Genomic DNA, 23320 nt, shown 5'->3' with positions numbered 1-23320 from the left:
GTGCTATTAAAGTTTCATTTCCCCACTCCCCTCCTCCCGCCCCTCTCCCCCCTGTTCACCCTGCCCCGCGCAGCGCGGCTGGAGCAGAGCGAGCGAGGAGATCCAGACGCTGCTGTCCCCCAGCTCCCAGCTGGGACCCCAGGGTCCAGGAACATCAGGGGGACAGCACACTTGATCCCCCTGGACTCAGCTGGAGCATATGGAGAGCAGACAGCTTTCCTTTTCCACGAGAGAGAACGGAAAGGGAAAAGAGGTGAGCATGGTGAGCGTGAGCATCCCCACAGCCACCCGGGGCTCTGGGGCCATCCTGGTGGGATGCTGGTGGGCATGGCTCTCAGTGACCGCAGGGGCAAAGTGGTGTCACAGGACACGCTCCTCCAGCAAACTCCAGGATGGAGCGGGCTCCTGGCAGAACAGAGGATGGAGATGGGCTTCCCTGAGCTCCCTGGCATGTTTTCCTCACAACGAGGGTTCCTGTGGCTTCTTGGTCTTGCCCAGGACCCCTGCCCAGGCTGGGGATTTGGAGTGGGGAGCAGCCCTTTTCCCTGGAGCTGCTGGGAGGAGGATGAGCTGTTGCGGGGCTTTGCTGGAGGGGGGAGACGAGGAGGGGGAAGAAGAGGGAAAGCAGCGCTGGACAGGGGGATCGGTGGCAGCAGAGCCAGCCCAGGGAGGCAGCCCTGTGCCTTGGGGGGGAACCCAGGCACCTCATGGGTGTCCCTTCACAGGGACAGCCCTTCCTCATGGCTGGACCCCCAAAGGTCTGTGGAGTTTGGGTCCACCAGTTCCCCAGGTTCCCAGTGCTCATCCTCTGGTCTCCTGAAGGGGTTAAGAGAGGAGAGGAAAAGCGGAGAAAGAAAACAGAGGGTTGGGAGAGAGCGGCTCGGTCAGGGGCTGTTTGCGCTGGTTGGGATGTGTCCTCTGCGTGTTTATTCCTACTGCACAAGCACTTTTGCCAGAGCGAGAGCCAGACTGCTGAACACACTGCACACACACATGCTGCTCCTGCCGCTCATGCATGCACAGCCCCATCCTAAAATGCTGCCCAGTCGCACCCTTTCCCTTCCACCTCCTGCCCATTCCCCTCTGCACTACAAATGACCTGGAGATCCCACTGAGCAGCGATGGCTGGTGGCTGTGTCCCAGCCCCAGGGATCCCCAGAGCCCAGCACCAGGGCTGCTCTCCTACCCCTCCTGCCCCCCCGCCTGTCCAAGATGGGTTCACAGCCTTGGCCAGCTGGATGGGACCAAACCTTGTGTCGCAAGGCCACCAGCCCGCTGTGTTGCTGGGGCCAAGGCCTGGGAACGGGCATGTGCTGGGGTTTGGCTGCTTTCCTGGACTGGAATGAAAACATCCCCCTCCCTGGGATGGTCTTTGTTTCCCGTGGACTGTCCCCAAGCGCTGCCAGGGAGGCTCAGACGGGCCAGACCCTGTGCTCGGGTGCACTCAGTCCCTGCCTTCTCACTGGGCTAAAATGTCCTTTATTCTGGTCCTGGCTGTCCCCAGGCTGTGTGCATCCTCCTCTCCTTTCAGGTCCCACCCTGTGTCTCTGGGACTGGAACTGGGAATCAAGGGACTGGCCAGGGCTGCGGGTGCAGGAGCCGGCAGGGAGCAGCTCCCCCTCTCTTAGCTGCCAGGTCCTGTTCCCCAGCCACCACCTCAAGGCTTTAGGGCTCCAGGGATGCCTGCCAGGGGGTCACAGTGGGGAGGATGGAGATGCCAGGGCTCAGCGAACCTCAGCCAAGTTGCTGGCTCAGCCATTGACCTTGCATCTATGCATGGAAAGGTCTTGTGTCCTGATCCCAGCAGCCCTGGGTCATGGCCCTTGGTGTGTCTGCTCAGGGGAGCAGGGGGAGATGTGTCAGCAGCAAACCTGGCTGTGAAATCCCAGTATGGCCCGGGAAGCTTGCCAGCCTCTGGGGACTGAGATGCCCTGGTTGTCAGTTGTCACAGCTCCGGCAGCCCTGAATGCACAGAGGTTGCTGCTACTGGCTTTTCAAGACTCTGTGGGTTTTCCTGCTTAGTTAATGGGTTGTTTTTTATGTCTGCTGAGGCTGAGCTCCTGGGGCCAATGTGACTGTGGGATGAGCCCCAACCCCACCGCGAGATGAGCCCCAAGCCCACTTCAGGAGGCTGCCCTGCCCTCCTCACCCAGGCATATTTTTGGCACAACAAACAACAGGTGCCCCAACAGCCTCGGGGTGACCCCATCCCCACTGTGCCCACCTCCAGGAGTGGGATTTGGTTTAATTAGACAGCATTCGTCATCACCCCCCCCAAAACGTTCAGTGGTATCGCTTGGGAACGGCGTGAAGGTGCAGTGGTGCCAGCCTCCCCTACGGCATCTGCTGCTGGGGTTCTGTGGAGAAATTCGGGTGTGGGACCTGCTGTGCCGGCAGCCAGTGGCTGCACAGCCGGGACTGTTCCCGTGTGATGGATAATGAAGATGAGCTGCCCGGGGCAGGCAGGGGTGTGCCGAGCTGGGTGGTCAGGAGCTGCCTGTACTTGGCTGGCCAAGCCGGCTTGCTCTGACATGGTTTGGGTCTGCTTTCTGGGGAGACCCACGCTGGGCTGGGCTGCTGGACCCCAACCTGAGTGAGCCCCCTCTGTCCTGCCTTCCCCCGGCTAGCCACCTCAATTCTGCATGTCCCAGGGGCTGGAAGGAGCCTCCGGTTCATCACCCAGCCCTCAGTGGGTTTATAGCAGTGGGGATGTTCTTCCCTGCTCTGGCTGCCACAGCTTGGTCTTTAAGGTCATCTTCTCTCTCAGACCTCCCTGGTTTTGCATTTCATTTGAGCATTGAAAATGCTCAGCTGCATTTTCATCCCTGGCTTCCCGCAGTGATCTGCCAGGGCTCCAGCTGATGGTCCTGTTTCCCTGCACAGCAGAGGCCAGGGGTCCTTGGGGACTGCCACCCCCTCTGTGGCACCTTAGACTAGCACTGGGCTGCAACCAGTGGGACCTGGAGTCTCCAGTGCTTGGCAAACTTGGTGCTTTGCTCCCCAAAACTGCTCTGAGAAGGGCTTGGGGCAGCTGTAACAGCCAGGCTGGGGATGTCCTCTCCCTCAGGGATGCAGCAGCTTAAGCTACTGTTTAGATCTGGTCTTGCAAGGTCCAAGATAAAGACAGGGCAGGAGGACAGCCCAAGACCTGCCCTGTGCAGCCAGGGTACAAGTGACTCCTGGGATGGTCTGAATGGGGCTCCCAAGTCAGTCGACCCCATTAGGGATGATGGGGGGCAAAACTGATTTCTGGACCCAGCCAGGAGGACTGAGAAGGGTCAGTGTCACTCCGCTGAAGTGCACAGGCTGAGGTTCAATGGATGTAAATCCCCACAGAGCATCTGCATTTGCTGAAGCCCCCTGCCAGCCTGGGGCTGGGAGGTGGTTTGAACAGTGGGAGGAATGGAGCGAGTTTGCTGAGGGCTGTGACCCAACGAAAAACACCCTGGGAGCTGGGGTGGTGGAGTGGGTACAAACATCTCCTGAAGTCTTTTGGGGATGTTTGTGCTGGGGTACAACATGCATGTAACCCCAACATCAGCCCAGCCTGCACCGCGCTGCCCTCCAAGGGATCAGCATCCCTCCAGACCAGTGCTCCACCCCAGCCCACTCCCAGCCCCTTCCAGCAGAGAGGTGAGCTGTCCAGGTGAGCTCTCCTCCCCTTGAACAGTGGAGGGACAAGCCCAGGGCCTGGGTGAGGAATCGTGCAGGCGTGCAAAGCAATGCAGAGTGGTGCAGAGAGGTGCAAAGTGGTGCAGAGCAGGTGCAAAGGGTTGCAGAGCTGTGCAAAGGCATGCAGTGTGGTGCAAAGGGATGCAGAGAAGTGCAAAGGGATGCAGAGCAGTGCAAAGGCATGCAGGGTGGTGCGAAGGCACGCAGAGCAGCCCATGCAGCCACATCCAGCCCTTGCTTCCCGCGTGGGGTGGAGGAGGAAGGGGACATGGTACAGCTGTCCCAGATGCCTCTGTCTTCCCTCCTCCTCTTCCCTTGCTTGGCTCACTGCTTGATCAGGATAACTCCTTGGCTGCCTCACAGCCCCCGTGCTGTCTTCAGGCATTTCTACTGCTGCTTCCCCTCCACCAGCTGTGGGCAGGGGACAAGGGCACAGCTCTGCGGGGGCACCCATGTGCCAGGACTTTTTGGTCCACGGGGGTTGCACAGGGATGGGAACTCAGGAATGTTATTTTTTCCATCTCAGTTTGCATCAAGGCAGTAAATCAGCCCTGAAAAAGGCTTTCGTTTTCCCCAGCACACTGCCAGCAGCTGTGCCTGCCATCCCCTGCAGTGGCCAGGATGCTGCTGTCCTTGCCCACATTCCCAGGGCTCACTCCAGGGACAGGATCCATCACAGCCCAGCGAGGCTGGTGATCTGTCATGCCAAGGGAAGCAGTCACATCACATCACAGCTTCCTTGCACCCTTTCCCTGGGCACTGGATCCCTGCAGAGAGCCGTTGCCCTGCTGCAGAGGCTTGCATTCATCCCACACAGCCCACCCGTATCCCTCTTATTGCCATCCGCTCTCTGCTGGGAACGGTCTCGCTCTCCTGTGGAAGGATGTCAGGGCGGCACAGGGTGACACTGAGCTGGCCCCAGCCCTGCAAGGCTTTGGGGTTTAGCAGTGGGGTCCTTGTGTGAGGGGGTTCACCCTGCAGGCATCTCAGCTGTGTCTCTCCCAGCACGTGGCTTGGCAGCATGTCCCAGACAGGTACCCGGAGAGCTGGGGGGGGATGTTGGATATTGAATTGCAGCAGATGGGAGACTGTCCGAGCACAGGGTGGCCCAGGCGTGGCTCCAAATGCCACTGGGTGACAGCTACACCGCAAAGATGTCTCCCATGTCAGCTGTGAAGGCAGCGCTGCCTTAAGGAAACACACAACCCCCCAGGGAACTGCAGTCACCCTTTGGGGGTGCACCTGATCCAGGCTCCCTGTCCCCTGCGGTGCCACGGGGAGAAGGGGAAAATGGGGGAAGGTGACAATGGGGGAAGATGCCCAGTTCCCCCCAGGGGACATTCAGCTGCTGGCATGGGGAAGGTGTGAAGATCCCCAAATGCATGCATGTTGTGGCTGGGCTATTTTGGAAAGGGACGGAGCTGGTCTTGTGATCGGAGCTGGGGACTGCAAGTCTGGACAGCAAGGTCCTGCCTGAGTGACAGCGACCTGCTGCCTGACCTTAGGGAAACCTGAGAGCCCCCCCTGTGCTGGGGACAGCTTTCGCACCCCTTCCCACCCCCCAGTCCACCTCATTTAATGATGATGCAAACCAAGACCTTGGCAGCAATGGGGCTGGGGACAACACAGGGAACTGGGAACAGAGCCCAGGCTTGCGTGCAAAACTGACCCCTACCCTATGACATCTTTGTGTCTGAGCCACCCACGGTCTGCAGGGCTGTCGTGGAGGTGCACCCCATTTTTTCACAGCTGTGCCACCTCCTGCCCCTGTGCTGTGGCTGGGATGGGACCAGCCCAGGCCACCATGTTCCCCTGGGTCTCCCAGCTGGGGATCCACGGGCAGACAGAGACGAAAACTTTCTGCAGCCTGAATGCCAGCAACGCCTGCCAAAAATATTTGTGTGGGAGGTGGAAAGTTAACTTTAGTTTTTCTTTTTTCAATGGCGGGAGGGTTGGCAGGGTGTTAGAAAGCCAGGCAGGGGGGACTGTGCATCACCCACCAGCGAGTGGGCAGGGAAAGATGGTCAAGCAAAAGGTCTCTCTGCTGCCAGATTACAGCACTTTATGAATTGAAGGGGGTTTTAATTATTAGTTTTCCCTTTCCTGGCACCATTTTGCAGCTTCTCGTAGGGACTTGCCTCTGCTGCAGAGTGCAAGATGCTTTCCCTGGCGGGGGCATGGTGGGCAGAGGCTTGTTGGGGCTGAGCTGTGTGCCAGCACCCAACTCAAGCATCCCTTGCACCCCAGTTTGGTGCTGTGCCCCTGAAGTGGTCCCCAAAACAACACTCACGCCCTGTTACAGCCTCATTCTGCAGGCAGGGGTGGCTGGTATCTCAGCCTGGTTTTGTGGATGTGTCTGGCGATGCTGCTCCTCTTTGCTGGTATCTCAGCCTGGTTTTGTGGATGTGTCTGGCGATGCTGCTCCTCTTTGCTGGTGCAGTGATGCACTCGGGGCACATGTACCCATCCTACCCAGCCGGTCTTTGAGCAGTCAGGATCAGCCCCACAGTATTTGCTAGAGACGCACATTACTCATAAATATTCCTGTGCTGAGCTGCCTACAGAGCCCAGAAGCCGTGTCCCGGGGGGAAGGTGCCTGCTCCGCCAGCAGCTCCACTGCCGTCCTCCCGCCGGCATGGGCTCAGACTGGCCCCCAGCGACGCAGAACACATGTGATTCAGTATTTTGGTGGCATGGGCGGCCCCATCCCCACAGTGTGTCCTTGGGGAATGCTGCTGCTTGGGTCTCGCCAGGGAGGGGTTTGCCTGGGGAACGTCGGGACCGTGGGCGCCCGTCCCCGGGATATGCCCATCTGCTAAAAGCACTCCTGACATGGAAGGGGGTGGCTTTGGAAGACGGTTTTCACGGCGGTACAGACTCGCAAACTGTCAAGGCAGCTCTGGTGTAGGATGGGCGGGAATCGTGCTGCCTGAGAAACCTTCTCCCTATGGATGGGGTGAGGGGGTGGGAGTGGGGGGCAGCAGAACCTCTCCAACAGGGTCTCTGCTGACCCAGGCTGGGCTAAGACTGTTTTTGGAGACTTTCTCTTTGTCCTTGTTTGAGATAAGCCAGCTCTCTCCAGCTCCCACAACTTGCCATAATTGTAAGGAAAAATGTGGGTGGCTTCCTGCAACTATTGGGGCCCTGAATTACATAAAGAGCTGGGTGAGATTCCTTTTTCAGAGAGAAATGTTGACATTTTCCCCCCAGGATGTCTTTGCAAATCTGTGTTGAATAATTGCAGCAGAACAAGGCAGGAGGAAGGATTTCAGAAAGGGCAGAAGATTTCCTTTGGGCATTCTCAAAAACATGCAGCCTTGCGTTTGGGAAATGCCCGAGTGCCTGTTTGACAGCAAAGCTTTCACTGGAGGTTTTCAAAACTGTCTTCTTTTCCAAAATAACCTTGCTAAGGGTAGGAAAACTTTTGCAGAGAAGCTGTGCAAGCCCCAGATGAAGCTGCAGGGTGTATTCCTGCCTGAGCTGAACCCAGAGCTTGACCTGGTGCATTTTGTTGTTTCACTGAAAAATCTTGCAGCAGCTCAGGGAAAGTTTTGGGTTGAGCAGAAACATCTTTTCCTCCTCAGCTGGCTCTTAGGCTGGAAAATCCATCACAGTTCGTGTGCCGTGGGCTCTGTGGGTCTCCCTGCAGCAGTGATGCCCCAGCGGGTGATTCCTTGGGACCCTGAGGCAAGCGGGGCTGGGTGAGGCTGTGCTGAGCATCTGCAGAGGACTCACGGCACAGGAATTTCCCCCATATCCTGCCCCAGGAGCGATGACATCCCCCTCTCCCAGCTGATCCCTCGCCTCTCGGCTGTGTCGGTGCGTGCATTCGTCATTCAGCAGGATTTATGCTCGGTGGAAGGGAAGCGGGTCTGTCTGCGCTTGTCCCGGCGCCGTGTGAGTCAATGGTTAAACACAGCTTGGTTAGCTGGATGCTGGGAATTCTGCTTTCCAGCAGGATGGAGCCAGGGCTCCTGCTGACCCGGAGCAAACCCTCATCTGCAGAGAACGGGCTTCTTCCCTGAATGCTCCCACCTTCTGAGCAGCAACCGTCCCCCAGCACTGGCCACAAATGGGGGGCTCTGAGGCCGCGTCTGGGCTGCTACAGCAAAGGGAGCTGGGCATTGTGCTCCAGCCCTGGGCACTGCTCTGGGGATGAGGATGGATGGGCAAGGGTGTTGGGGGGGGAGATCGTGGAACTTGGGTTTGGGAGGCATTTCCAAGTGAGCCCGTAAGGAGTTTTTCCATCTCAGGGGGTCCTTCCTTGCGGGGAGTGGTGCTGTGGCTGGACCCCAGCCTGGGGACTCACAGGGATGCTCTGCTGGTTGTGGCCAGAGGAAACCAGTGCATGCACAAGCATCTTCAATGCTCCCCCCTCCCCTCACACAGGTCTTTGGATGCTGCTCCTTTGCCTGCCTGGACAAGAGAAATTCCTGCAAAATCCTCCTTGGAGACGTGTGTCCTCCAGGTGAATCCCTGCGGCTGGGTCTCTGAAAGCTGCACTCCTGTGGCTCCTGCCTGGTTCTTCTGCCTGCAAGAGGAGGAAAACTGGGCTGTGCCTGACACGTGGCCGCCTGCCCTCTCGGACACTGCCCGTGCTCCAAGGGACACGGCCAGGGAGAAGCCAACCCCCCCGCCATGCTGAGAGGGTTTGAAAGGCCCTGGAGTGTCAGTGAAGGGGAACAGCAAAGATGCTGAAGGCAACGCTGCGGCAGCCCTGCCTGCAAACCCAGCCCGACTGCCCCCCACCTGGCGAGGCTGCGCAGAACCCGTGTGTCTGCGGGATGGCCAAGGGGGACACCGAGGGGGACACTGGCTGTTGGCAGGAGATGGAGAGCAGAGGGGGACAGAGGTGCCATCAGCTTCGGGGTGCTTCCACCTCCCAGCCAGTCGAGCAGGAGGGATGGACGGGGCTGGTGGGAGGGAAGACAAGCAGGAGCTGCCGGCAGGAGCCAGGGGTGCTCGACAGGGACGCGCTGGTTCCCACACTGGATGGCAGCAATCTGGCCTCAGCAACTGAAATCACAGCCCCTCCAGAATGCCCCAGCTCTGCCCCAGAGCTGCCCCCCCCAGCAGCCAGCCCTGTGGCCGACGACAGCCAGGAGTGGAAAGTGGTGAAGATCCAACGGGTCATCATCAACCCCACCAGCGAGCTGAGGAAAGTGGGTAAGAGAATTCCCCTTTGACCAACACCCCATCCCAAAACGCACTGGTGTGACCCCAGTTCTGGGGCTGCCGCTGCTCAGTACAGTGGTGGGAACGCCCAGCTCTTCCCAGGGCAGGACTTCTGCTGGGTTAGAGGTCTCAGGCTCCCAGCAAGCCGCTGGGACTTTTATAGCTTGAGATGATCTCTCTGGCCTTAAAAATGAGGAGGAATCCATGGCTTTTCTCGGAAGGGGGGTGGGAATGCAGCCAGTGGGTTTCCATGGTCTCCGAGAGCTCAATTTAAGTGAAGCACAAGCAGGATGGGCTTCCCAGCCCTCACCCTGGCCTTGGGGCTCAACGGGACCCTGCTTGGCACCATCTCTCTTTCAGCCCCTGGTTTAAAAATTAAGCGCTTTATTTCAGGCTGGTTGGTTCCTACAATTCTCAGTGCCATTGCCTCGCTTCACAGCTCTGTTTCACAGCCATTCCTCTCTGTGACTGTTCTTTCAGCCACAGTGACACAAATACAGGCACATATCTAGTGTTACAACAGTCACCCCCACACCCGGACCTCCTCACCCGGGGGAGGTGCTCCCACAGGATTAGACCCATCCTCTTACAGGCATTGGACCCATTTTTAAACCCTGCTTCCACCCTTCTTTCTATTTTGCTCCTGCCCAGCTGTTATCTCAGCTGCCACATGGCGCCGAGGCAGGTGTGTCACTGTTCCCATGGGATGGTGTTATCGGATGCTCTTGCTCTACTCAGAGCCTGGTTTTCCCAAAGCAGCCCCCAGGATGCAGAGGGACAGGACCGGCTGGGGATGCTCGAAATGAACCTGGTGTCCAAAAAGCTGTTCCCTGCCTTTTTTAGGTGTCAGATTCCCCAAAGCCAGTGGCTCCCCAGACGGGATGAGGACTGGGAAGCTCAGCCAAGCTACTTGGCTCTCTGCTGCCCCAGGAGCTCTCCCGGCCACCCGGGCGTCGGGTTTCAGAGCCCAGCATGCGAAACAGACAGACCCAAATAGTCTTCCCATTTCTCACCCTGCTCTGGGACAGCAGATCTGCAGCAGGGAAAGGTCAGGCCTGACTGTGTCCAGGCTCAGCATTTTCCTAACCCGCACCACCATCCAACACTTTTGCTGCCAGCCTGGAATTTCAAAGTAACTCAACAGGTTTGTTGGAAAGAGTTTGTCTTTCCCGTTTCCTCCCCCTCCAAGTGAGATCACCACCAGCCACTGCCTGCGGGACCCGTCAGACTTTCCAGAGCCTCTAGGCAGGATGTTGCTGAGGGTCCTGAGCACCGGCAGCAGTGCCAGGACCTTGCAAAAAACCTGCAAGTTTGTGAAGGAGAGGTTTGCTTCAGAGCAGGGACCATGACAGAGGAGCAAGAGAAGGGCAAGTCCCCGAACAGGTGACAGCACCTCCTGGGGATGTTTACAGGAGCATCCCCAGGAGGTGTTGGGGATTTGCTCCTTATCTCCTTGGCTGGCTGCGGGTAAAATAACCTCTCTCCCATGCAGCTCCCACAAGAGAAAGGGATGCACCCATCTGCACTCAAAATCATGCAGGGGTGGCCCTGCAAGCTGGGATCCAAGCGAGTGCCCCCCTGAGCAGTGCAGACCCACCCAGGCAGGTCTTGAGCACCCCTTTAGTCTCCATCCAGCCGCCCAAGGCCAGGCTGGCTTCTCCCAAGTATCTGGCACAGCGGCCCGGGCTGGTTGGCACCTCTCGGAGCAGGCTGGGGAGCACAGGAGCCCTGGGTAGAGGCAGCGGTTGGGAGATGCAGGAGACAGGACTGGTTTCTCTGTCTGGTGTGCAAATAAACAGAAGGTTTCACTCCCTGGAGGCTGCCAAGCCAGCGCCAGTCACCCCCCAAAACCAGAAAAACATAAAAAAGCAAAGAGGGCAGGAAAAAGAGGAAATTAGAAAGGCAAAAAATAAAGCCAAGAGCTCATCCTGCAATGTGGACAGGCTCAGGAACAGGGTGACACTGGTCCCACCCACAGCAGTGCCCAGGAGCTGTGCAGACCTGGCAGGAGCAGGGTTGTGGAGGTGGGAGGTGATGCTGGCTCCCTGTGAATCATCTCACTCAGGGCTGCAGTCTCCCCTCCCTGGAAGCAAAACACCCCTGGTCAAGGTCTTTTAGTGCTCCTCCCAGAGGGTCTCAGGACAGTGGCACTGGCGCTGGGTTTTTGCCCATCTCCAAGCACCATAGCTCTTGAGGCATCATGGAAACCAGCACAAGGGGAGGCCTTGCTCCCCCAGTGTCTGAAACGCGAGGTGCTGCATGTCCCCAGCAGTGCTGGGAGGAGGAAAAGGGGCTGACGAGCAGGTTAAGTGAATGCGCTGGGCTGGGTAAGGGCATACCCAGGGCCGGGTAAGGGGATGCGCAGGGCTGGGTAGAGGGATGCGCAGGGCTGGATAAGGGGATGCGCAGGGCTGGGTAAGGGGGTGCGCAGGGCTGGGTAAGGGGGTGTGCAGGGCCGGGTAAGGGGATGCCCCGCTGCTCTCACCCGGCCGCGGGCTCGGGGCAGACCCAGCCGGGACGGGAAGCGCCGGGGCAGGGCAGCCGGGGACAGCCGGGGCGGCTGCCGGTGCCGCCGGGGAGGGGGACCCGTCCCGTCCGGTCGGGCGGGCGAGGAGGGCAGGGGCAGAGCCGGCGGGACCCGCCACCCCCCCCGGCCCCGGTCCCCGCCCGCCGCCCCCCCACGGGCCCGCTCCGAGGGCGGAGCTGCCGCAACTTTCCTGCCCGCCGCCTCCTCCCTGGTGCAGTCGGGCTGCGAGGGGCGACGGCGGCACCGGCACCGCGGGTAGGGTCGGGGCTGGGGGCGGCGGCTGCACCCAGGCGGGGCTGGGGGAGGATTGGGGGAGGATGCAGCCGGTCGGGGGGGACCAGGACAGGGACGGGGTGCCGGGGGGTGCGGTGCAGAAGCGGGGTCGGAGCACAGACGGGGTGCAAGGGAGGTCCCGGGGCTGGATATGACGGGGGTGCCGGGGGCCGGCAGTGCACGGGGGGTGGGGGTGCATGCCCAGAACCCTCCGTGGGTGGTGGATGGTGGGCGAAGGGCTGGCGAGTGGAGCTGCAGACAGCCCAGAGGGGAGCGAGGGCTGAGTGGGGTTTCTCTCCATATATAAATTAGCCAGGTGGGTGTCAGTTCCCTCTGCCCACACTCGGGGTCCATCACAGGTTGTGGAGTGTGGGAGGCACAGTGGGGGGATGAGGGGGGATGTGGAGGTCCCCCCCGAGGCTTGACAGGATTGCATCTCCCAGCTCTGCTCAGTGTCTTCCCAGGCAATGTCCCCTGTCCCCCGCAGCGGGGACATGATCTCCCCTGGCTCTGCCACCCAGCACTGGAGACACAAGGTCTGTCCCTCTGGCTTGGCAGCCAGCGGGATGGATCCCTTACGTGTTGTGCAAGGGACAGCCGAAGGCCTCGTTTCATCCCACTCCCCTCCCCGCTCCGTCCATCCAGCGGGGATAAGCCAGATGACCTTCTCTCGCCATGCCAGCGTCTCCAGCTCATGACACCAGCCTGGTGGGGCCATCACTGGGGCCTAATTAACCCAGGATGTGTCATGACAAATCCGAGCACCGTTTGGCACAGCGGGGCTGGGACTCACCTGCCAGGAGGGATGGGGTGCCCATGGTACCTGGCCATAGGATGGTCTGGTTCTGCTGTGCGCTGGGCGGATGGATGGCAGGACAGCCTGACTCCAGCCTGACTCCAGCCTCCTTTTGCAAAGCTAAAAGTTTAATTTTGGCCAGCTGGGGGAAGTTGCTGCCTCTGCTTTTGTGGTAGCAGCAGCTTTTTCTTCCCCAGCATGGATGCACACAGAACTGGGGCTGCTCACTGCATCCTCTCAGCTTGGCATCCTCCAGGGAAGTGGGGCTGGGGCAGGGGCAGCCAACGCCTATTAAACATCAAAACTCCCCCAGCCCCTTTTCCTCCTTCTCACAGGTGGGAAATGGATGCACTAGGGCTTGGTGCTTGGAGATTGTGGGGCCGTTTTTGGCAGAATTTGGGTGCCGGGCAACGTAGGGGCATGGCTGAGAGCCAGGAGGAGAGTGGGGCAGCAGGCATAGGGAGGCAAACAGCTCCAAATCCAGCAAAGCTCTTGTGAACAGAGTGCAGGCAAAACTTGCAAGCGCATCGAATTTTCTTGCTGTGCCAGATTTTGTCACTGGCAAAGGCACCCGCGAGGAGAGGCCCAGCACAGTGTACCCTGCCAGGCAGGCCGGGTCTGCTCCCACCACGGCACCCACCGCTTGAACTGAGGCTTTTGGGGTCTGTGGGGCCAGGACAGATAAAAACTTAATGGACGTTTTCTGTCTGGGGTATAGGAGTGTTGGAAGCTGGGAATGAGGCAGAAAATTGTCATGTTTTTGTCCATATGTTTGGTTTGTATCTGTTCCTAGCTAGCTTGACTGTCCGTCTGTGCTACTTTCCTTGTTTTCCTAGCAGTAGATTATTTGAGATAAGTCTGGGAGCTGGAGGAAAGAGCACACTTAAATGTGTGTGAGTTTGTGCGCATTGCAAAAAATCCCACACAGCTGTAGTTGGGGCAAAAGGCCAGTTGGCTTCTCTGCCAAAAAACCTGCTTACATTTTCTCAGTGTCCAAAGCCCTCAATGTTTGGGTGAAAAACACTGGATCCCCCCTCCCCAGTACCATCCGGCTGTAAACGTGTGTTTGGATTCGCGGCAGGGAGATGGCACAGTGGCAGCATTTGTCCCTCTCAAGATGAGGTTTGTTTCATTTTAAGTCTTGGTTTTGCTGGTGGGATTTTGCCAGCAAGAGGCACCATTTGGGTCAACTTGCCACAGCCCGAGAAATGGTCAGAAAGAGGGAAAAGCACCTGCAGGTTACGGATGGCGGTTACTGCGCTGTATGAAGGTGGATTTGGGGTTTCTGGTCCTTGCTTTGCCTGGCCCTGGACAGCCCTGGGGCTGGCAGATGAACTGGTGGGACATCCTGAGCATCATCCCATGAGCTGGCCAAGGCGGACACCAGCACTGGGATGGCTGAACATCCAAACCAGGAGCAGGTTAGGGATAGATTTTAGAGTCACCTGCCAACCTTGAGTCCAAGATTTCACATGGCCTGTTGCATCCTGCCAGCCCCACCAGGACTCCGGTACCTCTCTGCTCCTCTGTAGAAAGACTTTGCACCACCACACCCAGTGCTTGCAGCCACAAAGACCTGCAAGGTGACAGCTTCCAAGTCGCTGATTTTCTTCATGTGACATCCCAGCCACATCAAGACCAACAACTTCCACTGAATCTGTCGGCTCAGAGAACCCTGGGGTATCTCTCCTCCTTGCAATTTGGGGCCAAATCCTTGTCTCATTCCAGCTCTTGGAGCCCATGTCAGGGCAGGGTGGGCCACAAGCAGGGTCTGACATGTCCTTCACCATCATTTAGGGTTGGATGGTGACTCCAGCCTTTGCTGGCCAGACTTCAGACACTCCGCAGCAACACTGTGCGGGGGGACCCATCCTTTGCACGGAAAGCTGAGCTGGAAGGAATTTCTTTTTTCCCCATCTCACCAGAAGGGGAGAGCAACAAAAATGCCTTTCATCACCCTCGTCATCCTTGCTTTGGAGCAGAGAGCGCAGTACGTGGTATGGGAAGGATGATTGGCAGCTTGGTAAGAAGCTGTTAAGCCCTGCACTAACAGGATATTGCTGGAAGTCACCCCTAGGGCAAAGGGAAACCTACAGACCAAGTGCCTATAGAAATATATAGCTAGAGATCTATAGGCTCCTCTGGCCGGAGCTGAAGTGCATTACACTGAAATAGCACTCGGGGGCTGGTTGCTTGCATGCGCTGGAGTCTGGCGATGCTGCGGGGCACAGGGAGCATGTCCTGCCCCCGCCTGGACCACAGGGCTGGGGGCTGCCAGGGGACTCCCTGAAAGTGAGGAGGCAGCAGCGGAGGGCGCTGGCAGGGTTGCATTCATTGTTCTTGGAAGAAGCCGGGACATTTGGAAAGGGGAGATGTTTTCTTCCTGAAGGGCAGAGCAGTGGTGAGACAGTGCGTGGTGTGAGGAGGAAGGAAGGAAGAGTGGAAGAGCATGGGAAGAGCATGAGAAGAGCTGCTCGCCGGTCGGATTTTGGACTGGGCTCCTGTTAATGGGCGGAAGCCGGTTTCCAGTGCTGCGCGAGCCCCGGGCGCCCTCGGCTCTGCATAGTTGTGCTTTGCCTCCTCCCTACACCGCTCGGGCTGCCTTCAGCCCGCACCCCTCCTCCTCCTCCCCAGCACCTGGACATTTTCAGTGTGTTGAGCTCCCTCCTGACTGCCTGGGGCCAGGGGGAAGCGCAGAGCCGGAGCCCCCTGAGGCTCCCCAGCTGGCAGGGGATGGCGGGGAGGGATGGAGGAACGTTCCCGGCAGCTGGGAGGGGACCAAGGGGTGCAGGAGCTGCCCCGGGTGATGGGCGTCCCCCTGGCCACCACAGCGGATGGCTAAAGGCTCTTGGGCCAGGTCAAATAACCTTGTTCTATGGCTCAGACTGGAGGGGAAAGGGGAAGGAGCTGGCCCCTGCCCTTTGGCTGGGGATGGGATGTTGCCCCGGGTCAAGTGATGATGAGCCACATTTGCAACGGTACCTGCAGAGCCAGCTTTCAGGGCTTCAGGGTCCATCTGTCCATTGGTCCATCCTCTGGGCTGTGTGCAGTTGTGCCAGCAGGGTGGTGTACGAGGCTGTTCTCTGCAATCTCCTCTGGCCCACCGGAAGCTTTGGTGCTCTCCATCCCTGCGATGAACATTGGATGTGAAGAGCAATTATTATACCCAGCATCCCCATGAGTATCCTGAGGGATTCTCATCCAACAGGCTAGGGTGGAACAGCCCAGGAACAGCAGGTACTGGGTCGGAGGGGCAAAGGGGATGCTGGAAGCCCATAGGGGATGGGGGTTGGCAAGGTGATGCTGGGAATGGATTCTAGGCGGGGGATTTCAGGTAGGGAGCTCCCACCCTGCAGCACTCCCTGTCCTGGAGGGATGCCTGTGCCCAGGGCAGCAGCAAAGTCTGGGGACACCTGGGGGCAAAATCCCAGGGGTCAAATCCTGGTGATGGTCCTGGTCCTGGCTGTGCAGGAGCATATCCGGCAGCTAGTCCAAGCAGGAATGGGCTGGCCAAGAGCTGAGTCATCCCTCCAGCACGGAGGAGATCCCCCAGGGCCCCTCAGTTGCTGTTAAAAGGCAGTAGCAAGAGTGAGAGGCTGCGAAATGGCTCCATCGAGAGCTCGGCTTCTTAGGCGGCCTCAGCCTCCGAGGAAGCGAGGATGCTCAGCCCAGAGCACGAATTTCGCAGACATCTGGAGCCTGTGGCTTTGTTTCTCAATGGGTCCTTGGCCGTATTTCTCCTCTGCTTCAGAGATGAAGGCGGCGAGGGTGACCCCGCAGAGTGTGAGCTGCGGTGCTGGCCGCCCTCCAGCCAGCCTGGCCAGAGGAAACCGCAGCCCCGTTCTGTGCCGCCGCCAAAGCAAATAGAAACGGGGCGTTAAACAATGCCGGGCGCGAACTGGGGGAGATGTTGGCCGCCAGCATCGCCGCTGCGGATGGGCTTCTCATCTCCAGGAGAGAGTTTCCACTGGCATCTCTGCCTCCTCTCCTCCGTGCCCAGCCAAAACCCTCCCATCAGGCAGCCTGAAAGCTTCGTCCACCCTCCTCCTCCTCCTCTCTGTCCCCTCTGGAGAGACAGGGCCATCCTGCATGCCTTGGCAGTGCTGAGGTCATGGCAGGGACTTGCTGGGTGCTGAGGGAGGTGGAAGGGATGAAGGATGAAGAAGAGGAGATGACCAGCTTGCAGGAACCCTCTAGCTTCACCGTGGGCTTGCTGGAAGGATTTGGCTTAGTCATTCATCCCTTCCCTCGCTGGTAGGCTGAGCCACTGCTGAAAATATCCTGGAAGGCTCCCAAGCAGCACAGAAGGCAAGAAAATAAGAAACACATGAAGAAAGGGAAGGGATGGGAATGGAAGGGAAGGAGAGCAGGCGCTGATGGGGCCCGGAGGAGCGGGGTTTGGGGTGGGCAGCCCTGGCCACCAACCTCCCTGTCCGGAGCGGGGACACGCTGTCACGGCCACCCCGGCAGCGCCTTTGGGGAGGGTGCCGCATGCTGGGTGGGTGCTGGGGTGATGCTGATGCTCCACACCCAGGTCTGTCCCCCAGCAGTGGCCTCGGCGGGGCCGGGGACGTTGCCCTTCCCGTGGGTGCTTAAGGGCAAGCTTGTAGGAAATTGCTCACCCCGAGAAAATGTGTTCCTGGCAGCTCCACATCCTTTTGGCCTCTGGGAAGGGCTGACACCCTGACCTTTTGGCCAGCACATGAGAAGCCCAGCAGCACTCTGACCACTTGCCGTGGGGCTTTTTCGGGGCTTTTAGCACTTTGCTTTTAGGACTTGCGTAGGCTCCGAAGGCACGAGGTTGGTGCGGCACTGCAGGCTGTGGCCGTGGCCGGCGAGTTGGGATCTGCACAGCTTCTGTCGGCTGCTGCCATCTCGTGTTGCTTCATACATCGGTCCCCTGACGGGGCTGGCCAATGACCTTGCCATGAGGCTATGGTGGGCTGGCATCTCCCTGCGGACGCTGGGTTTGATCTCCTGCTCGCTCGGGGCTGAGTGCCGTGATCTGGGGCAAGGGGCCGGGGGGACGTGTGCTGGCCCCTTCCCTGCCCGCTGCCTGCTCGAGCGGGGGGACAAAACCATGTGAACTGCAACCTGAGACCTGCTGAAGCCCTCGGAGAAATTCCTTTCCCATACAGTCACCCCGGTGGGCATGCAGAGCCCAGCAAAATAGAGGGTGGGATGGGAGGAAAACTCCCGAGTGCCCCTGGGCTTTGCCGTCTGTCTGCAGAGCTGCAGCTCAGCTTCTTGGCAGGGGCTGCACTGGGTGCCCATCACCCCTGGATGGTGATATCCCCCCACATACCCCAGTCCGGGAACATCCCTCCTGCCTTCCCCCAGCAGCCGGGGAAGGGGTTGAGATGCTGGGGGATACCTGGTGGAAGGGCTGCCAGTCCTGAGTGAGGAGGGTTGGGGTCCCATGTCACCGCTGAGCCCCCCTAACCCCCTTCTCCCCTCTGCCCAGGTCTCTCCCGCAGTGCCAGCCTCTCCGAGAAGGAGGTGAAGGAGGCGAAGGCACGGAGCCAGAGGATCGCGGCACACCTCACCACGGCACCCAGCCCCAGCTCCAAGGGCGTCCTGCTCTTCAACCGCCGCAAGCAGCGAGTTGATGGGCTCACCGGGGCCGGGCATGGCGGGGAGCTGCTGTTGAGCCCTGCGCCCCGGCCTCAGCAAGCACCCATGGAGGAGGGCGAGGGGCAGGAGACGAAGCCAGAGCCAGGCACCTCAGGAGAGGAGCTGCGGGTGAACACCTCCCCATGCCGGGAGCCTGCTGACGCGCAGCAGGTCCCGCTTAGCATCTATCTGAAGGAGAACATGGCATCAACTGCCACCAACGGCGTGCAGGAGCAGGCGACTGGTGGGATGCAGAGTGGGGTGGGGGAACTCAGGGATGGGGGAGCCCCCGCAGGGCCGAGCACAGTGGCTCTCACCCCACTGCAGAGCCCTGAGGAGGGGAAGAACAGCAAAGTGCCCAGCGAGGTGCCCGGCAAGGTGCCCAGCGACATGCCCAACGATCCGGCAGGGACAGCCACAGGGAGAGCATCCCCGGCTGGCCAGCAGCAGAACGGGGTGCAGGGCCGGCAGTACTACGAGGTTCATCTCACCCTGGCCAAGCCCAAGCCCGTGAAGAACCGGACGGCCAGACCCTTTGGCACCCAGGCATCCCCCGCCAGCAGTCCACCCACGGAGGGAACCCCCGTCCCCAAGCTGCCCCCACCGCCCACCTACGCAGAGACCCTGAGCAGCCCCCCACCGCTCACCCGTGTCTGCTCACCCCCTGCCTACTCGGCCCTGTACCCGCTCCGGGAGCAGAAGATGCTGCCAGGTCCTCCCCTGAGCTGCGGGGTGAGCGGACCAAACCCCCTGCCCAAAACAGGGATCTTGGAGGAGTCGGCTGCTCGGAGAGGCAGCAAAAAGTCCATGTTCACCTTCGTTGAGAAGCCAAAGCTGGGCCCCAACCCTGATCTGCTGGACCTGGTCCAGAGCGCAGACAGCAGGAAGAAGCAGAAGGAGCAGGGCGAGCCTGGTGGTGAGGATGAGCCCTTTGCACTCGGGGCTGAAGCCGCCAACTTTGTCCCCAACAGCACACCCAGGGATGGGCAGCACCTCCCACCAGCTGACAATGCTCCAGCGTGGTCCTCCTGCCTCAAATCTCCCACCATCCAGCCCAAGCCAAAGCCACAGCCCAGCCACAACCTCAGTGAAGCCAGAGGGAAGGGGGCCGAGCTCTTCGCTCGCCGGCAGTCCAGGATGGAGAAGTTCATCATAGAGGCTCCCTCCCAGCCTGAGCTGCTGCGGTCCCCATCGCCCACCATGTCCCTGCCTCCCTCCTGGAAGTACGATGCCAACGCTTGCCTGTCACCCATGGTCTCCAGGCACCCTTCCAAGAGTCCTTCCAGGCCCTCCAAAACCCCCCCAGCCTCTCTGTATGGCAGCAACCTGACGGAGAATGAGGTCTCCCAGAAGGAGCTAGAGATCTCCAAGCACCAGCCCTACCAGCTCCAGTCTTCACTCTTCATCCTCTCCCCATCCAAGGGGCCGACGAGGTCCATGCCCTGCGAGATGCCTCCACCCAGACCCTCTCTCCCCAATGCCTACCCCTACCCCCAGCAAACCTCCTGCCCGACCTCTCCATTGCCTCCTTCCCCGGTTTGGCATCCCCCCACCGTGCCCAGTGCTGGCCAGACCACCTCCAGCCCCTTCCCCAGCACCACCGCTCTGCCCCTGACTCGTCCTGGAGCCGAGGTGCTGCTGGGCTCCCCGTGCCGCCCGCTGCCGCCTCGGGCCAAGTCGGGCTTCCAGGCGCCCCGACCCTCCTATTCCACCAGGAACGCTGGCATCGAGCCACAGGTGTGGAGACCTTCTTTTTACTACAAGTAATGGTGGTGGAGAGAAAAACACAGGGGTTTGAATGTTTTCCTCTGACGGCTGAGTCCTCCCTAACTGCTCACGGGTGTGCCAACAGCCGAACCAACCACCAAAAAAGGGAAAAAAGGAAAAAGAAGTAGCTGTGAGGCTGCAGTGCTGGGACAGGGGTGAGCCCCCAGTGTAATGGGTCCCAGCAGGAGTTGGGGGCGTAGAACCTGAGGGATCCCAGAGAGCCATCGGCAGCCTGCTCGTCCCATGGGGCTGCTAGCACTTTCTCTCTTCTCTCACCTGGAAACTGTATGGAGCATCATCACCCCTCTGGCTCTGTCCTTTCCTCATCTCCTGCCTTTCCAGCTCTTGCAGCCGGCAGCTGCTGGCTCTGCCCTCTGTCCCACCGGCTCCCATCAGCCTCCTACCCAAGCAAACCTGGAGGGGACACACCGCCTCTCCGCTGCACTGTGCCTGCTCCTGTCTCTTCTGCTGCTCCTTCGAGATCTGTCCTCATTTGCTTCAACACCACAGAGGAAAGCCTTGTTCCCAGGGGAATGACAGAGCCCTGTGGTGCCAGGATGGGGGACACCATGGGGTCCCTGTCCCTCCCCAGGCTCGGTGCTGGGGCTGGGGACGGGCAGTGCTGTTTGGCATGTCTGGGAGCGAGGGATGTGCAGGACAGAGGAGGGCTGAGCTGCTGGGCGATGCTCAGACTGATGCTCGTGGCCCAGCCATGCCTCTGCCCATCCCTCGCTCCTGCCACTCTTTCCCACAGTAATGAGTTGCCTTTTGACTGTGCTTTTATTTCTCCTGCATTTTTCTCTTTTTTTTTTTCCTCTCTGAATACACTCTCTGCACTGTCAGACCTGGCTCTTCTCTTTCCTGGCGGCTGGGGAGCAGGTGACGGACCCCTCGGGTGGCTGAAGGCAGGTCTCCATGCATCACCTGGAGGGAGGCTTTAGGAAGCAGCAGGTAGTGAGAAGTCTTGGGTCATATTTTGGGCAAGGATGATTAATTGCAGGCTCAGCCTGCCCCAACCTCCTTGGTTGGTGCAGAGGCAAGTGAATTTTTTGGGAGCCCTTGCAGGGGGTGTAATGCACAGGGCTGCATCCCCCAGTTCCTGCAGGGGTGAGCCAGCAGGACCTTCTCCTGACACCAGTCCTGCCCCTGTCCCTCTGCTCTGTCTTCTCTGTCCCTCTTGAGGGTGCCAGCGCTAACCTGCTCTCTGTCCCCCTCCAGGAAAGGCGGTCGTCCCTCCCTGCATCACCCACCTGGACGCCCCGGCTGTCACGGCGCCTGGGCAGTCTGGACGGCTGGGCCAGCCCAGCCTCGGTGCCCGAGCTGGACGAGGGGCCCCCCATGTCCCCAGCGTGGAGCGAGAGGTCCCTGTCCCCGCTGCGGCAGGACGCTGACCCCCGGGCCAGCCGGCAGATGCAAGCGCGGCTCGCCAGGAACATCATCAACGCTGCCCGGAGGAAGAGCTCCTCTCCCAAAGCCGTGGGGCCAGAGGGCTCCCAGCCGTTCACCCCCATCCCCACCGGCCCCCCTAGTCTGCCCCAGTCCCCTAGGCTGGCGCGGCTGGAGAGCTCCAGAGCCCCGGCACTGCAAGCTGCCAGCAGCATCCTGGGGAGCATGTGCAGCCCCTCACCCACCCGCAAAAGCCCCCTGCAATCACCCCGGGCAGACTGCCCCCAGTTTTCTGCCTCTCCTGGGATGCCCCGAGTTGCTTGGGCAGAGGGTGGCCGGCTCCTGCTGGCACCCAGTGCATCCTGCCCTGTCCCCAGGCTGTCCCCCAGCCCCAAGAGCCCCCTGCCATCCCCCATGGCAGACGGGAGGTCCCTGGCCAAGCGCTGCACCTCCCGGTCCCCGACAGACTCGGACGTCTCGCTGGACTCCGAAGATTCGGGAGCCAAGAGCCCGGGCATCCACAGCTTCACTCTTTGTCCCCGCGGCTGGACCGGCAGCCTGCGCCTGAAGCCAGGGGGGCTGCCATCAGGGGCCCCCTGCACCTCCTAGAGAAGCTAGCCCTGGACATGGCCACCCCCTCTCTGACCCCGCCAGCCTTGGCAATGCCACCCTCTGACCCCCATGCCGGGAACACCCCAACCGTCAGGGCTGCGGTCCCCAAAAACCAGCGTCCCTGCTCCCTGCCTTGGTCCCTTGGCCTGCCGGGGGGGTCAGGTGCCTCCCACCTGCCCGTCATCCCATGGCCCTGCTCTATTTTTACCACCCTAACCTTTTGGGGCAGGAGTGCCTGGTCAGCAGGCAGCGCAGGCAGCACAGGCAGCACAGGCAGCAGGGGTGAGCCAGCCCCTGGCACGGGTTCCTCCCTCCACAGCGCCACACCATGTAGCAGGGACAGGCTCCGCAGTCCCCTGCAAGTCCCCTGTCCCCAGAGCCAGGGTGTCACTGCAGCTCTGCTTTCCCAGGGTGGCACAGCCAGTGCCGCTGCCCGTGGGCTCATGGTGTCCCTGGCAGGGTGGGCAGCACCGAGTGGGTGCTGCAGCCAGGGCACCCTTTTCCAGCCTCTCCCAGACTCCAGATCTGGCTGATTTCAACTGAAATCAGATTTTTGGGGAGGAACAGTTAATTTTGTATTCCAGCCCCCAACCCCGAAGTTCTTCATTGCATTCTTTTTTACTTTTGATTCCTTCTCAAAGAACTTCTCTCAAGTCCTTCCCCAGTGACCAAAAAGAGAGTCAAAGTTATTTATTGCCACATCAAGGGGACCATTTACAGGTGCTCTCCCGCTCTGCCTGGACAATGAGAGTGACAGACCCATCCTGTACCCTGTCACTGTCCCCATCCACAGGCTCACCCCGTCCCTGTCCCCACCCCTGTGGGATGGCGGGACACGGGTGACCAGCCATTGCTGTGGCACCCTGGGCTGGCGGGAGGACATGGGGGACTGAGGTGCGGGGCAAAGGGAGCGCTAAAGGTTGCAGAGGGTTTGACGGAGGTGTCAGTGCAGGAGGTGATGCTGAGAGTGTCTTGGGGACAGGCTGATGTCCCCATGGGGAGCTGCTCAGGGCAGCAGTGTCAGAGGGAAGCTTGAGAGATGACAGGGAGAGGAGGGAATCAGGGTGGACACAGTTCCGTGGCAGAGCCTGGGGAGAGCAGTGGATGCCCAGGGAGGGCAATGGGTCCCCAAAGCACTTGTCCCCAGCCATGGGGAGTAGGAGCAGTCGGGGCACCAGGAGATGCCACACCAGTGACAGCAGCTCTCCTGGCCAGAGGACACAGCCTTGAATCTAGTAAGAGCAGCACTTAGACAGGTGGGTGTGTTTGGGCTGCCGGGGCTCTAGCACGTTCCCCTGTCACCCCTTCCTTTTCCCTGGAACATGCTGTTGTCACCAGCCCACCCCTGTCCCCCAGGGTCCCACCACCCTGCCCCTGCCAGGGCACAGCCCCCACCTCGCTCACCAGCCACCATGACCCGCCTTTGCCACACAGTTGTGTACCCAGCTCAGAAATAAACTGCCATTATCCCACCCTGCCTGGCTCTCATCCGTCCTCGA

The 23320-nt window shown here is 59.9% G+C and overlaps 1 protein-coding gene across 1 annotated transcript; it reads left to right on the top strand.

Moving 5' to 3' along the window:
- Positions 1–60: 60 nt before the first annotated feature.
- On the top strand, positions 61–23293 carry SYNPO (synaptopodin). Its single transcript, XM_065849204.2, has 4 exons — positions 61–253; positions 8062–8838; positions 17908–19793; positions 21042–23293. Exons 2-4 carry the CDS (start codon positions 8364–8366, stop codon positions 21816–21818), a joined length of 3138 nt encoding a protein of 1045 aa, XP_065705276.1. The 5' UTR covers positions 61–253; positions 8062–8363; the 3' UTR covers positions 21819–23293.
- The last annotated feature ends 27 nt before the right edge of the window (positions 23294–23320 follow it).

The sequence above is a fragment of the Patagioenas fasciata genome, chromosome 14, assembly GCF_037038585.1.
Source record: "Patagioenas fasciata isolate bPatFas1 chromosome 14, bPatFas1.hap1, whole genome shotgun sequence".
Classification (NCBI taxonomy): Eukaryota; Metazoa; Chordata; class Aves; order Columbiformes; family Columbidae; genus Patagioenas; species Patagioenas fasciata.
This window is presented reverse-complemented; position numbering and strand designations above follow the sequence as displayed.